The sequence below is a fragment of the Spodoptera frugiperda genome, chromosome 25, assembly GCF_023101765.2.
Source record: "Spodoptera frugiperda isolate SF20-4 chromosome 25, AGI-APGP_CSIRO_Sfru_2.0, whole genome shotgun sequence".
In the NCBI taxonomy this organism is placed as follows: Eukaryota; Metazoa; Arthropoda; class Insecta; order Lepidoptera; family Noctuidae; genus Spodoptera; species Spodoptera frugiperda.
The window spans coordinates 11106244-11120110 of NC_064236.1; the positions used below are offsets into that span (position 1 = coordinate 11106244).

Genomic DNA, 13867 nt, shown 5'->3' on the forward strand with positions numbered 1-13867 from the left:
TTTTAGAGTTTCACTACGTTTTACATAAAACATGAAAAGATTACATTAATTAATTGTCTTATACAAAAGTATCTAAGCTAGTATACATTGAAATAAGTAAATTAATTACTTAAAGAAACCGTATACGTGTATATGTTCCAAGATTGCCTTTAATAGGAAAAACCTTCTAAGAAGGTTTAGGTAAATTAATTATTATGGCCCATTTTCATGAGTACCAGCTACTGTCTTATTTAGTATGTCTCACGAAATTTATAATATAAACAATGTCTAGGTTAAACACAACCAGTCTCCCGGCTATAAAATACCTACCTATACATGCAAGAATCACTGAAATACTATGGCTAAAAGTAGTTACAGACAGATCGGAGTATTTCTATCCTCTGGCTAGACATGTTTACTGCTATTTATATTCGAACACAAATAAAAATAAATAGCATAGTAGTTATTTGATTGACTGTCTGGTTAGACGAGTTATAGAAAGCAAATCTGTCGAGTATTTGAGAGTGAAATATCACCTTGAAACTAGGAAAAGGAAAATAGCAAAGTAAATTAAGCATTTTTGATTTTAACAATCCTTAGACAGCAATCGTAGAGGGTCTTTAGAATCCTTTTATTTATTTAGTTTCCGTCACATTTATTCAAGTTTATGCAAGCACATCGATTAACGGGTTCAATTACTAGATCTAAAAATGTGATTGGCGAAAAGTATTCAAATTAAACTTGTGTCTAATACTTTAAGAATGTAGGATTTATTGTTGTTTTTATTAAATACCTAGGTAAACTATGACTAATACCTAATTAGGTAAAACACGTACATATATCTAAAAGCAAGATTGTAGACCACAACCAGTCGCTAAACCCATAACGAATTAAAATACTAGCTGACTAATGTCATAACATACCGATCATCTGATACGAAACGCCTCATAAAATGCGTCAATAATTAATTACATTTAGCGTACATCGCTATGTTTATATAATTTAATGATTATATATTCGATAGGTAAATCGGCAAGGCTCCGTATCTGTTGTATTTGCGTCAACAGTAACGAAGTGCGTTACTTACAGATAAATTAATCGCAATAATCTTATTGTTGTAATAGATCAATCGAGTGACAAACGAGATTAAGAACACAGAGCCCCGATGTGTCTGATAAAAGGGACACCTGATATTTTATGGTCTTACAATAATTTTCATCGAATTACTTCTAACAGTTCTTGTAACAAATTATCGATCAAACATTTTTCGCTGAGATATTATTCTCAGCGTGCTATCTAAACAATTCCGACTTTGATGTAAAAAAGTAAAAAGTCACGAAGTCTCGATAAAATTCGTTACCTAAATAAAGAACTAAAAATAATTCATAACATTTCCTTATTATAAAATTTTATTACGATATTAACGTTTATCGCAGGGATTTAGAACGATTCCGTTGATATGAAGCATAAAAATGTGAAAATTGATATTTAAGCACAAGGATAATAATATAATTAAAAGAATCTTTACATTAAGTAGATACAAGCTGTCCCGATTAACTTTGCACTGGCTCAGAATCAGTGAAACACAAAATGCAATAAAATACTTTTAATTAATCACACAACTTTCCTTTCAACAATACAATAAGTTACAATCACTTTTCGCTAATTATATTGTAACCAAGTACATGTACAAGAAAGAGATGAGGGTAATGCCATACACCTAGCTCTATTCTAATAGCCTATAGTTATGTAACCAATAACACTTGCTCCATCCATAGGTCCAAACCCTAAACTAGTTAGCTTAGCACTAACTATACACTTCTACGACGGCAAAGATCTTAAATATAACTTTCTTAAGTAAATTAACTAAAAGTCACGGTTTACCTACTCACGTACATGAATGGAGTAAAAATCTACTAGTTTCGAGTCACAGAGGGACTCTTCATCATGAGCAAAAAGAGGCTGCGCGATGTCGCCGTGTCTGCGCACGCTGCTTGCTTGCTTCGCTCACATGTTCGCTCACCTCATCACTGTAGTAGCACTGTCTTTGGTCCGGTTGAAATGACCTGATCCCTGATGTGGTGTACGTTCTCTCAGGTGACAGTGCAATCAGCAGCTCAGTGGACGGGTTCACCATGCGAACTGGAGAGTCCAGGTCGGGAATATTGTAGGCGTTGTCTATAATCACCTGTTTGAAACAACAGAAGTATTCATTATGTAGGTAGATATTGATTGTTTGGGGCACCTTTTCTTAAACGTCGACGCATGAAATGTAAAAAAAAAGTATTAGACAACATGAATTGATGAATGATGATTTTAGTGAGAAGTACCTACCGTAGTTTTTAGTTTACAAAATAAATAAAATATATAACTGCGATGTGAGTGGCCAGTCGTATTGTAGTTTTCACGAAGTGAAAGAACTAAAATCAGGTATGCATAATTGTATGGTTTCATCTAGCATTAACCTGTTTGTCGTTTCGTAGGAGATTGCTGTTTACATAGGATAGGGTACACAGCCTCCTTGACCCGTCAAATTGTCTTATTAACATTGCACATTGTAAAGTATTACATTATGAAGGTAGACAAATATGTCGAAAGTACCTCAAATATTGTTCACCTTAAGAAATATTACTACATCTGTCTGCTTAGTTATAATTAATTCAACAGGGACACAAAATAACATAACATACACCAACGCTTTTAATTCACCAATAGTGGCAGACGAGACCAAAATGAAATACGTCAAATGTTTCCACCATGCAGACAAAGTCAAACTACTTTTTGTTACCATTCAATCCATTGCCATTCATATCAAAGAAAACTTTTGCAAAAACCAAAACGGAACCCAAGATCACACCTTGATCGATGGCATAGTCACAAAGGAAGATAAACGACATTAAAACACGGTTAAAGTTCCACAAGAGTGATTGTTCAATATGAGACAAGTTTATGTAAGTACCTATGTTCATAAAAATCTAAAGTACTTTATCATTGCCCAGATAGTATAAATAGCAGTAAAAACAACCGATAACTTGACGCCATCACAGTGTCATCAAAAGTGTTATTCGTGAAGAGCGTTATAATAACATGTAATTATGTTACATTTCACTAGATAACCTATGTCTTATGTAATCAGGGAGAGCTTCAGGTAGCCACCGGCCACAAATTGGGGATACTGTACTGTTCCTGATAATTTAGATAATCGAAAATCTCCATAAATCATTCCTACGCCAGTTATCGTCTCTCTTGCTCAGCAAACGTGGTTGCGACCTCTCGATGTAAAAGTGAGCATAATACCATCTGATGACATGGGTGGTATACCCGTACCATGTGTGGTAGGAGCAGTAAGGGGCTGCAGACACAAGACCAAGTGGGGGCTGCAATTTTAAATCCTGATCATAAAAATAAACAACCAAGGAAAAATCCTTTAAGAATGCAGGCTCTATTCAAATGCTCGCAAGCTAGAAGAGTCTTGCTTAGGTTAGATTTTCTGGCACGCCTGCATCCATTTTATGTTCCGATTTTAGTCTACAAATAATATCTTTATCTTTTTCGCAGTATCAGAATAAATAAGTAAGTACTATGTAACTAAATTGCGAATCAAGCAAGAGTCAATAGACACCACAAAGTAACAAATAGAATAGGAAGGACCCCAAAAGTTCCTTTGTGCTCGCCATAGGTCTGAGGTGTCAAACAAACCCTCTATGAAACGCAACACATAACATCAATCTATACATATAATAAAATCGTAGAAAAGTGCTGTCTGTACATTGAAAATAAAAATAAAAAAAATAGCAGGGGTTATTGTTATGTCGATGTCGAACCCAAAAATGTAATTAACTTTTTTTTTGTCTGTTTGTCTGTTTGTCTGTTTGTCTGTTTGTCTGTTTGTCTGTTTGTCTGTTTGTCTGTTTGTCTGTTTGTCTGTTTGTCTGTTTGTCTGTTTGTCTGTTCGTCTGTGCGCGCTAATCTCAGAAACGGCTGATCCGAGTTGGATGCGGTTTTCACGAATATATTGTGGGATGCTTAAATTTACATTTAGTGTTTGTTTCATGTCAATCGGTTCATAAATAAAAAAGTTATGTCAAATTAAAGAATCACGTCGAACATTCTATGCTTATACCATTAATCTCCGCAACTATTTGACGGATTTGGTTGAAATTTGGTACAGATATAGTTTAGAACCTTAGAAAGGACATAGATATATTTTTATTTCAAAAATCAAAAAATAAAATAAAAATAAAATAAAAATAAAAATAAAAATAAAAATAAAAATAAAAATAAAAATAAAAATAAAAATAAAAATAAAAATAAAAATAAAAATAAAAATAAAAATAAAAATAAAAATAAAAATAAAAATAAAAATAAAAATAAAAATAAAAATAAAAATAAAAATAAAAATAAAAATAAAAATAAAATAAAAATAAAATAAAAATAAAATAAAAATAAAAATAAAATAAAAATAAAAAAAAATAAAAAAAAAAATTAATTTATTCCGGACATACAGCGCCATCTATTGTTCAATTTCGTACTTATAGTACGGAATTGAACAATGTCGGGCTGTTCCTATACTCCGTAGATAGATGGCGTTGATCGCGCAATGGTGTAATTACAATTGTTCAGTTCATGTTATTGTTTTAATTCATTGGAAATTTGTTTTTACAAAATAGTAAAAAGCAATGAAAAATATAACATAATACAACTTTTAGTACAAAGAAAACGCTCTAACGGAGTATAGATAATTCTATGTCGATCGTTACACGACTTCGGTTCATGTTATTGTTTTAATTCATCGAAAAAAGTTAACAAATAGTAAAAAGGTATGAAAAAAATTATATCAATATAATTAAACTTTTAGTACAAAGAAAATGCCCGAACGGAGTATAAATAAATAATCCAAGTTGTCTTTATCCTCGATAGATGGCGTTGGGATCGAAATAGATTGCGCTATGGTTTTGTTACAATTATTTGGTTGGGTATCGGCCGAGCGCTTCGGTACTATTGTAGAAAATGTGTATTATCAGTCGTATGATTATTTGGCTATAGTGGTCCTGCTGTTTCGTATATTCTAAATTGGTTTCGTTGTATTTGTCAATTAATAAGTTTATTTGTTGGGTTTTCCTGGTTTTCTGGTTAAACTTTTTAACGTAGGTTTAGTTTGATATCGATTATTAGTAGTTACTGTAGTTAGTTTTTTTTAATAAAATTGTAAGTCTAATTTATAAATTACATAATTAGATTAGATTTAAGTCGTTTCTTTTAAATTATTTAGTTTAAGCTTGGTTATTATAGCATAAAGGATAGGTTCTAATATAATTTCTTTTTTAATTGTTATAAATTCGTAATTCGTAGCTTTCTTTAGTTTTAAGTTAGTTTTCATCTTAAGTTCGGAAAGATTATAATATTTCTTTAGTTAAAGTCCGTTTTTAAACTATTTTTTCAATGCCCTAAGTGAGTATACATCTATTAAAATCAAACGCAGAGCTGATTATGTTGACTTTTGAAGAGTTCCCTGGAATATCTCCCACATCTCATTTTTGAAAAGATCCCGCGAGAGCGGGAACTCATCATCATCATCATCAGCCTATAGCTATGGGAACTATGTGGTTAAAACCAAAAATTTGCCGGAAGTCACTATTCCACGCGAACGAAGTCGCGGGCAAAAGCTAGTAGTAAATAAATATCCGCAGTGGAATTACCTATTACATACATAGGTATATTACAATAATCTAATCTCAATAATCAAATCTATGAATTCGCTCCTTATAAGTAATAACACTGACTTGCTAATCTCATTATTTTCTGACGGCCTTAGAAAATGTATTTTGATATAAATAGTAACATGAGAAAAAGAAAAGCAATACAGTTCGGGATTGGAACAGTAGAAAAAGTTAAAACATTTAAGGATTATTAATAACTTATTTCTACCGGTGACTTCGCCCGCTTTCCCTGGATAAAAATAACTCCATGTGTTAATCTATCTCCAGGGGCACTAAATTTCATCCAAATCCATCCAGTAGTTTTTTCGAGAAAGAGTAATAACCAAACATACGTCCATATTCCATACATTCTAAAAAAACTTTCGGATTTATAATATTAGTACGATTCGTATATTATTCGCATTAGCGTTAGCTTTCGTCCTTCGTAGTACAGGTGACTAAAACTAATGAATATTTCTTGCTTTTATTATTTGGAAGGTTCAGTTACTATCTGGATTATTCCTTGAAACCTATTAACATTGCAGCACCCAAAACGGAATTACGAGAAACAAGATCAAAGAATTATAATCATCCATCAATATCAATATCTCGATAAAATTGACATACTACGCACGAAAAGATGGTTTACTTAGCCGCAATTATTAATCTTGACCTTAGATAGAATTTATAAAGCAGCACGTGACCAGCTTATATGCAACGATTTATCGCAAATTATCATTATCCTGATATTTAATACTCATATTACGCAAATTCAATTCATTGTACATAATGTTAATACACTAGATAACGTCGAATATTAATAACAGGCTGATTACTTTAAAGGAAATGTTACATTTAGAAAGATATACTTGTGACCGGTAGTCCTGGCACTGACAAAGAAAAATTCGGTTCCAATGTCGTAAATAATAATTTTAAAACTTACCTACACTTTTGTAACAAGTTTATAATTTATGTATCTCATTAATAATCAGGACGAAAAAATAACGGTGCGCTTTAATGTAGATTCTTTAGTCTGTGAAACCACTGAATATTTTGGCCCCAGGCAACAGAAACAAATATATTATGTTCTACTATATTAGCCAATAAAAAATTGATTACGATCATTGGAAAATCCATCTTTTTGCCCACTTCTTTGAGGGACAAAATACATCACGCAATATGACGTTAGACAGCTGAAAACAGTCAAGAAAACACCAGTAATACAGAAGAAAATTTAAAAAACAATGACTTACAATTGGGAAAAGTTATCATTTTATATAGTTAAGAAAAGGAGGATCTTCCGACCAGGCGAGGTGATCGTGATTGGTGGGTTTTTCTGCCCAACTGATGTTCGTTGGAATTTTCTATCCTTATTTTTTTAAATGGGACAAGCCCACCACAACTTCCCATACCGCTGCAACTTCTATAGGCCAGAATCTACAGTAGATACAACCAGGAAAATACGTCTTCTATCATTATGCGACTTCTATCAGCTCTCACTTGTTATATGTCGCAACATAATAACCTAATACCTGCTAACCTTCAATTTTACATGTATTTGCAGACCACAAACCATGCGTTACAAACTTTTTGTTTAAATTTAGGAACAGCGAATAGGTGCGTGGGGTTCGCATGTCCATAGGGGTATTTTTGAAACCTCAAACTCAAAGTTATATATGTATATGATAATGGAGAGAAAATGTGAAATATTTTCCCAATAATCAAACGGAATTATGTCAGTTATCAGTACATTTTATAATTATTAATCCCATCGATTATAAGTTTGCTAAGACACGTGAATTTCAATTTAATAATAGTAAGATATATTCTGCAGTCATCTTTGAATCTGCTATCTGATTGAATGACTAGTGCGTTAATTTAATAACTAGATACATTTAATTGAAGGACTAGGCCGAATATTACGTGAACAAACGTCATCTTTCGTCAATCTCTTTAGTTAGATTTAAATTTCGTCCCACTGCAGGCCAAAGGCCTCCCTACCCTCCTTCCACTCCTCTCTGTTTAAAGCTTTAAACTACTTAGTTAGGGGGTTGTAATTATTTCACTTACAATATTTTGATTAAATTGGAAATATAATAGACAATGACAGCATGTCAGCATGCATTTACCTATAAGTATTATCAAGCCGCCACCGGCAGGCTAAGTAGCCTGGTCGTGGTGAAGAAAAAATAGAGGCGAAACTGACTGAATATATTACAAATTCAATTATATGCCATTCAACGCCTTCAGTAACGTTGAACTTCACTTCAACGACGACCAATCAAAACATTAGACGCTACATTTAACAACTCACTAGTAATTCAGTCAAATAAAAGATTTACCCAGATGACAGCAACAGAAATATTTTAAGAGCTGAGTGATAATTATGATTTTATTGTAACTTTCGTGAGACATACTAAATTAATTATTATGTTATCGGCTTACTCACGTAACGTTTTGACGAGGAACTCGACTAGTTTCAAGCCATGCTAGAGGCTCATATTCATGAGCAGCATTACGCAACACACGACGCGGCGATTGTCGCACTGCTACTGGCGATTCGAGCTACGCGCCCATCGCGCCCTCTGCCTGGAATCGCGCGTACTATCCGGCGCGCGCGACGATGTTGGCTCGTTAGACTCGCTCGCCGGCGGCTGCGCAGGTGTTGGGTTCGATTCTCGGGTCGACGCAAAAACGGTGTTACATACCGCGCTCACTGTGTCACACTCCAGACCCGCAACATTGTAGGCTGACGCAGATTGCAGACTTGGCTTCCAGGCAGGAGGTAATGCCCAGCCACCGTCTCTGTTGAAGTTGGGACGACGACTTATTTCGATGGCCTCACGTACTTTCCGTGGTACGAAGTATTTCTCCCTCGCTAGTACGGAGACCTTGTCGAAACGGAGGAAGTGAGTCGTGCCCGCGCTACAAGCATGCTCGGCTACTGCCGATGTATGAGTGTCCATGTTCTTCACACTGCGTATGTGTTCCTTGAGTCTGGTTGTGATGTTGCGGCGAGTTTCCCCGATGTAACGGTCAATTACGGAACTTATTACGCTCGCCTAAGGATAAGGATCCACTGGCAGTTCCCGGGGTATACATGATACCGTGCGACTGTGGCTCGAGTTACATCGGGGAAACTCGCCGCAACATCACAACCAGACTCAAGGAACACATACGCAGTGTGAAGAACATGGACACTCATACATCGGCAGTAGCCGAGCATGCTTGTAGCGCGGGCACGACTCACTTCCTCCGTTTCGACAAGGTCTCCGTACTAGCGAGGGAGAAATACTTCGTACCACGGAAAGTACGTGAGGCCATCGAAATAAGTCGTCGTCCCAACTTCAACAGAGACGGTGGCTGGGCATTACCTCCTGCCTGGAAGCCAAGTCTGCAATCTGCGTCAGCCTACAATGTTGCGGGTCTGGAGTGTGACACAGTGAGCGCGGTATGTAACACCGTTTTTGCGTCGACCCGAGAATCGAACCCAACACCTGCGCAGCCGCCGGCGAGCGAGTCTAACGAGCCAACATCGTCGCGCGCGCCGGATAGTACGCGCGATTCCAGGCAGAGGGCGCGATGGGCGCGTAGCTCGAATCGCCAGTAGCAGTGCGACAATCGCCGCGTCGTGTGTTGCGTAATGCTGCTCATGAATATGAGCCTCTAGCATGGCTTGAAACTAGTCGAGTTCCTCGTCAAAACGTTACGTGAGTAAGCCGATAACATAATAATTAATGAGTGATATATATTTCGTCCTGATGACAATAATTAAATAATATTAGCGCATTTTTAAAAAGGAATGTAATCGTACCTATCGTTGTACGAGTACTAATTACCTGATAAACGGAGGATTATAAAGGACAGCTGACAGTGATTTCCCCCTTCAAAAAAGTACTTTTTGTTTTTTTAAAAGCGACATCATGCCACGACAGCTGACTAGGCTCAGGCATCAACTCTGTATAAAATATTGTGCTTGTACTTGATATTTTAATTTTTACAGTAAACACGTCACCTAATCGCAAAAACAATTTTAAAAAGTCTGAGCAACTCTTTCCTTTTATATTTCTGCTATTTTTCTTATAGTTCTTTACTCAGGTACCACGAGACGATAACTACCAGACCGATCTGCGTTGTTGCAGTATTCATAAAAGAAAGTAGTATGTGCTTTGGGGGTATACCTCATTTTTCATACGATTCAATTAAAGGATCCATTGATGACCATAAGAACAATTATGGAATATAAATGTACTTACTCCATGAAACCGAAAAAGAATTTTCAACGCCCGAAATAAAAATCCTCCCTTCAATCAAGATCAGTGAATTAAGATTGATTTAAACATCAGTTATAAAGTTTCTGAGATAAGAAGAATTTAAAATTAAGATCAAATTATTAATTTAGGACTTCTGGCGACCTCTACGAGGATTCAGATGTGATGATTATACCTTTACGTCAGCTACTTCTTATAAAAAAGGTAGAAAACAAATGAAATGACTGAAATGTCACCACTGCGCCGCACCGCCTGGGTTTAATATTTGCTTTGATTTTTCTGGTAGGCGTTATCGTGTACCTTATCATACGCAAATGGTTTACAATTACCTATAATATGGGACCAAACTCCAAACATTATCTACTTAATAAAAAATATTTAAGTCAATTAATTTAGAAATAGGCGGAGTAATCACAGTGATAGATTTTCATCATCCTAACCCCCAAAGGTCAGCGACGCACTTTAGGTAATTCCTCTGGTGTTGTGGATGTGATGATCAAGTGATTCGCCTACAATGTTTGCCGGCTTATCCTAAAAAAACCATCTAATATCGATTTGAATGTCTATTACAAGGAATAATTTAGGAGCAGTGACTAAAAGTCGTGTAAACCACTACAGTATTGCGCAAAATAGTTTAGTTTCCTTGAGATTATTTTTATCATTACAAAGCTAAATATACCAAGGCTCCTTGCGATGCTATCGTGGCACTGTAGTAGTCGTCAGGGTTGGTGTACAGAAGTACGGTCAGAGCAGTTTGGTATCCACACGAGGCCACTCGACGTGGTGTCTTCAAAGGCCGCTTATCACTGTAAAACAGAAAATTATGACAGCATTAGAACTTGTGGAAAGTTACAACGGTATTCATTGGTATCTTAGCTTTTATTCTCCCACATTCACATAATATAATATCTCAAACAGACAGCAAGACGGAGTATTAGCATAGCAACAATAATAATTGACTCGCACTTGTGACAACTTGACTAACGAAGCCTTCAATCTTTGTGTAATTTTATGTTATCTTGTTAGATTTAGTGCTAATAAGCCTCTGATGGGAACAAACTAAATATGGATAATATATCTAGACAGGCTTCAGTACTAGATTAAGACGCAGTCAATTTCGACAGAATTTTATAAACTCTCATCTTTTGAAAATCAAAATCAAAATCATTTGAAATCTCAAAAAGACATAGATGGGTAATATTCCCATTGACTTCATTAGAACGTCCAAATAGTCATTCCACATTCTTGTTACCTTCATGGACATAATTCGGTCTTTGCAAAAATTATGTTAAAGGCTTTCACCACGTCAATATGCCTAGCAACTTTGAAAAGTGCGCCTAAACAAGCAGCCCATATGTACAGAACCGCAGGAGATAGGACCATAGAAATAGATACAACTACAACACCCATTGGAAACAGCCAGAATAGTTAATCAATTATGGATATAATCAAACCAAATGGAGCAGATGCCGTTAAAAAATAATAGTTAACATCTGCCTAAGTCTATGCTATATTTAACACAGAAAACAAATTACATAAAACATCAGTAAATCAATTTAAGATACAAAAATAGTGTGCAAAAATGGTGTTGCGTAACTGAGTACGTAGTCTTCTATTTTTAGCTGACCAGCTTGTCTTGCAGCGTGTCGTAAATCAAAAAGATAATTAAAGTAAAACCACTGCTAGGGTTCCGTGTGTGTTGATCAAAATTGGCCAACCATCCGCCAGTTGTTTTAGGGAAATTAAAAACTCGTGAATTTCTTTTAAATGTACCTATTTATTGTTACTTTTTTATGTAACACACCGCGACACGAGCAGACGTATCACCTGATGGCACGCAAGCGCCACCACCCATGGACACTTGAAAAACCAGAGGCGTTACAAGTGCGTTGTCGGCCTTTTGGGGTTAGAAATTTAAAGATTGTTGGAAAATCGGGGGTTACGGAAGGGCGGTAATTAGGCCTAACCTCACTCACACACGTTGTTTCACGTTGGTTTTCTTTGAGGCCATGGTATCACTCCGGTCGCGCTGGCCCACTCGTGCAGAAGCATGGCTCTCCCACACTTTTATTAGGAGTTGCACATACCTTATTATATTAATATGTATTTACAAGAAGAGTTATTAGACTTTTATAGCAGTTGTTGTGATTAATTATCAAATTCTAAAACTCGTTCATCATGGAAACGAAACATATTAATACCATATCAGAACAAGTATCAGTGTTATTAACTATCCGATACATAGGTTTCCATACCAACAGTTTGTGGACTTTATACCTTCCGCATGGAAAGTCCACAAACTCTTGCTTTTTAATTATCAACCTGCGTGTGTAATACCTGTAGTTATAGCGACTTTAAGGTTTATGAAATGAGTTAGCTTATTCTTCTGGCAATATTTCAAACCGTATATTTTAATATAATATTAAATTAACTATTGTCATTTGTATACGATAATTGGTACGTTGATCAAATAATGTAATTGTAACTATTGTAAAGGGATCGTGAATCGAATTCACGAACGACCACCCAGCACAGGATTATTAAGAACAAATTCAGATTGGGCCTCCTAAGGTTGCTCCTATAATAAGTGGCGTAAAATTGGATGACACATTACAAACTACAGATATTTATCTGTTTTGGGTACGTACCAGTCTAGTGCTAAAATAAGGCATCAGCACACATCCTACACTGTCGTTATTGGTATAAATGTTCTTCTTAACAACATGTTACGAAAAAAAAAACATTCTTGGTACAACCCACCCACCGTCAATTAACGCGCATGTTAACAAACATGCCATGTATTTGTGACGGAATTTTTGCAGAAAATGTAACAAAAATTCTCCGGTATTATGTATTTTAAAAGATTTATTAAAAATTAATCTTTAATTATTTTTTTAACTAATTATTATTTTACAGCAAATAAATCTTAAGTTTTCGTTTAATATAACAAAACAGTAACAATTATTAATCTAAACTAACACATTATTTACAACTTAAAAATACCAAAAAAAAAAAAGGAATAAAAACTAACTTAAAACTAAAATAAAGGCAATAGGCGTGGTAACTTTTAACTTCGCCATTGCCGGTCCCAAGCCCGGATGAGAAAGGAGGAGGGTTGATTGGATCTTCGACCTAACCATCGTAAAACTGTCAACGCCGAGCATCGGGCGGCGGTCAACTAACCCGATCTCCCTCAGGTCTCAGTAGCCATGAGGAATTAAATCTCCTCTAAAAGAACTGCCATGGAAGGACGCGGGAACCCACCATGAGCTATTTTCCCAAGAAAACCTCGATGGATATGGAGAATATAATGAGTACGGCGTTGGGTGATCCGACTAACAACCGGCGCCACCCGGTTTCCGGGCCGAGTGGTGTGAAATGTGCTACCGAAGCTTCTGATGGAGTGTCTCGCCAGGCTCCTGAAAGAAGACATGCTTCTGGCGAAGCTTTTAACTACGGGAAAACCCAATTTTCAACTCGTGAAGAACTCCGTATTGGGACTTGGAACGTTCGTGGACTATTAATGGCTGGCAAACTTACCATGGTGGACGCGGAAATGGATAGATGTCACGTATCGGTACTCGGTCTAAGTGAAACTCATATGCGTGGACGGGGCCACTTTGACACGGCAAGCGGAAACACACTGTATTTTTCGGGAAATGACGACAAGAGCGAAAGGGGTGTAGCTATCCTATTACCTAAACAGATGAACAAATATGTTCTAGGCTACAACCCGGTATCCGATAGGATCATAACGATGAGGTTTAATGCTAGACCAACTGTACTAAACATCGTACAAATCTACGCACCCACGTCTACAGCTACCGAAGAGGACATAGACAGTTTTTACAGTGCAGTGGTAGACACGATTAATAAAATTCCAAATCGTGAAGTAACGATCATAATCGGAGACTGGAA

The 13867-nt window shown here is 36.0% G+C and overlaps 2 protein-coding genes across 3 annotated transcripts in view; one reads left to right on the forward strand and one right to left on the reverse strand.

Moving 5' to 3' along the window:
- LOC118262794 (RUS family member 1) overlaps positions 1-13867 on the forward strand; it is a 137781-nt gene that overhangs the window by 95003 nt on the left and 28911 nt on the right. The gene's annotated exons all lie outside the window — the stretch shown is intronic.
- Positions 1-13867, reverse strand: part of LOC118269286 (sodium channel protein Nach) — a 36109-nt gene that overhangs the window by 9781 nt on the left and 12461 nt on the right. For both annotated transcript variants that reach the window (XM_035584317.2, XM_035584327.2), the window contains 2 exons: positions 10629-10755; positions 2003-2167 (listed from right to left, as the gene is read on the reverse strand). In XM_035584317.2, coding sequence (XP_035440210.1) covers positions 2003-2167; positions 10629-10755 — 292 coding nt within the window. The remainder of the gene's footprint in view (positions 1-2002; positions 2168-10628; positions 10756-13867) is intronic.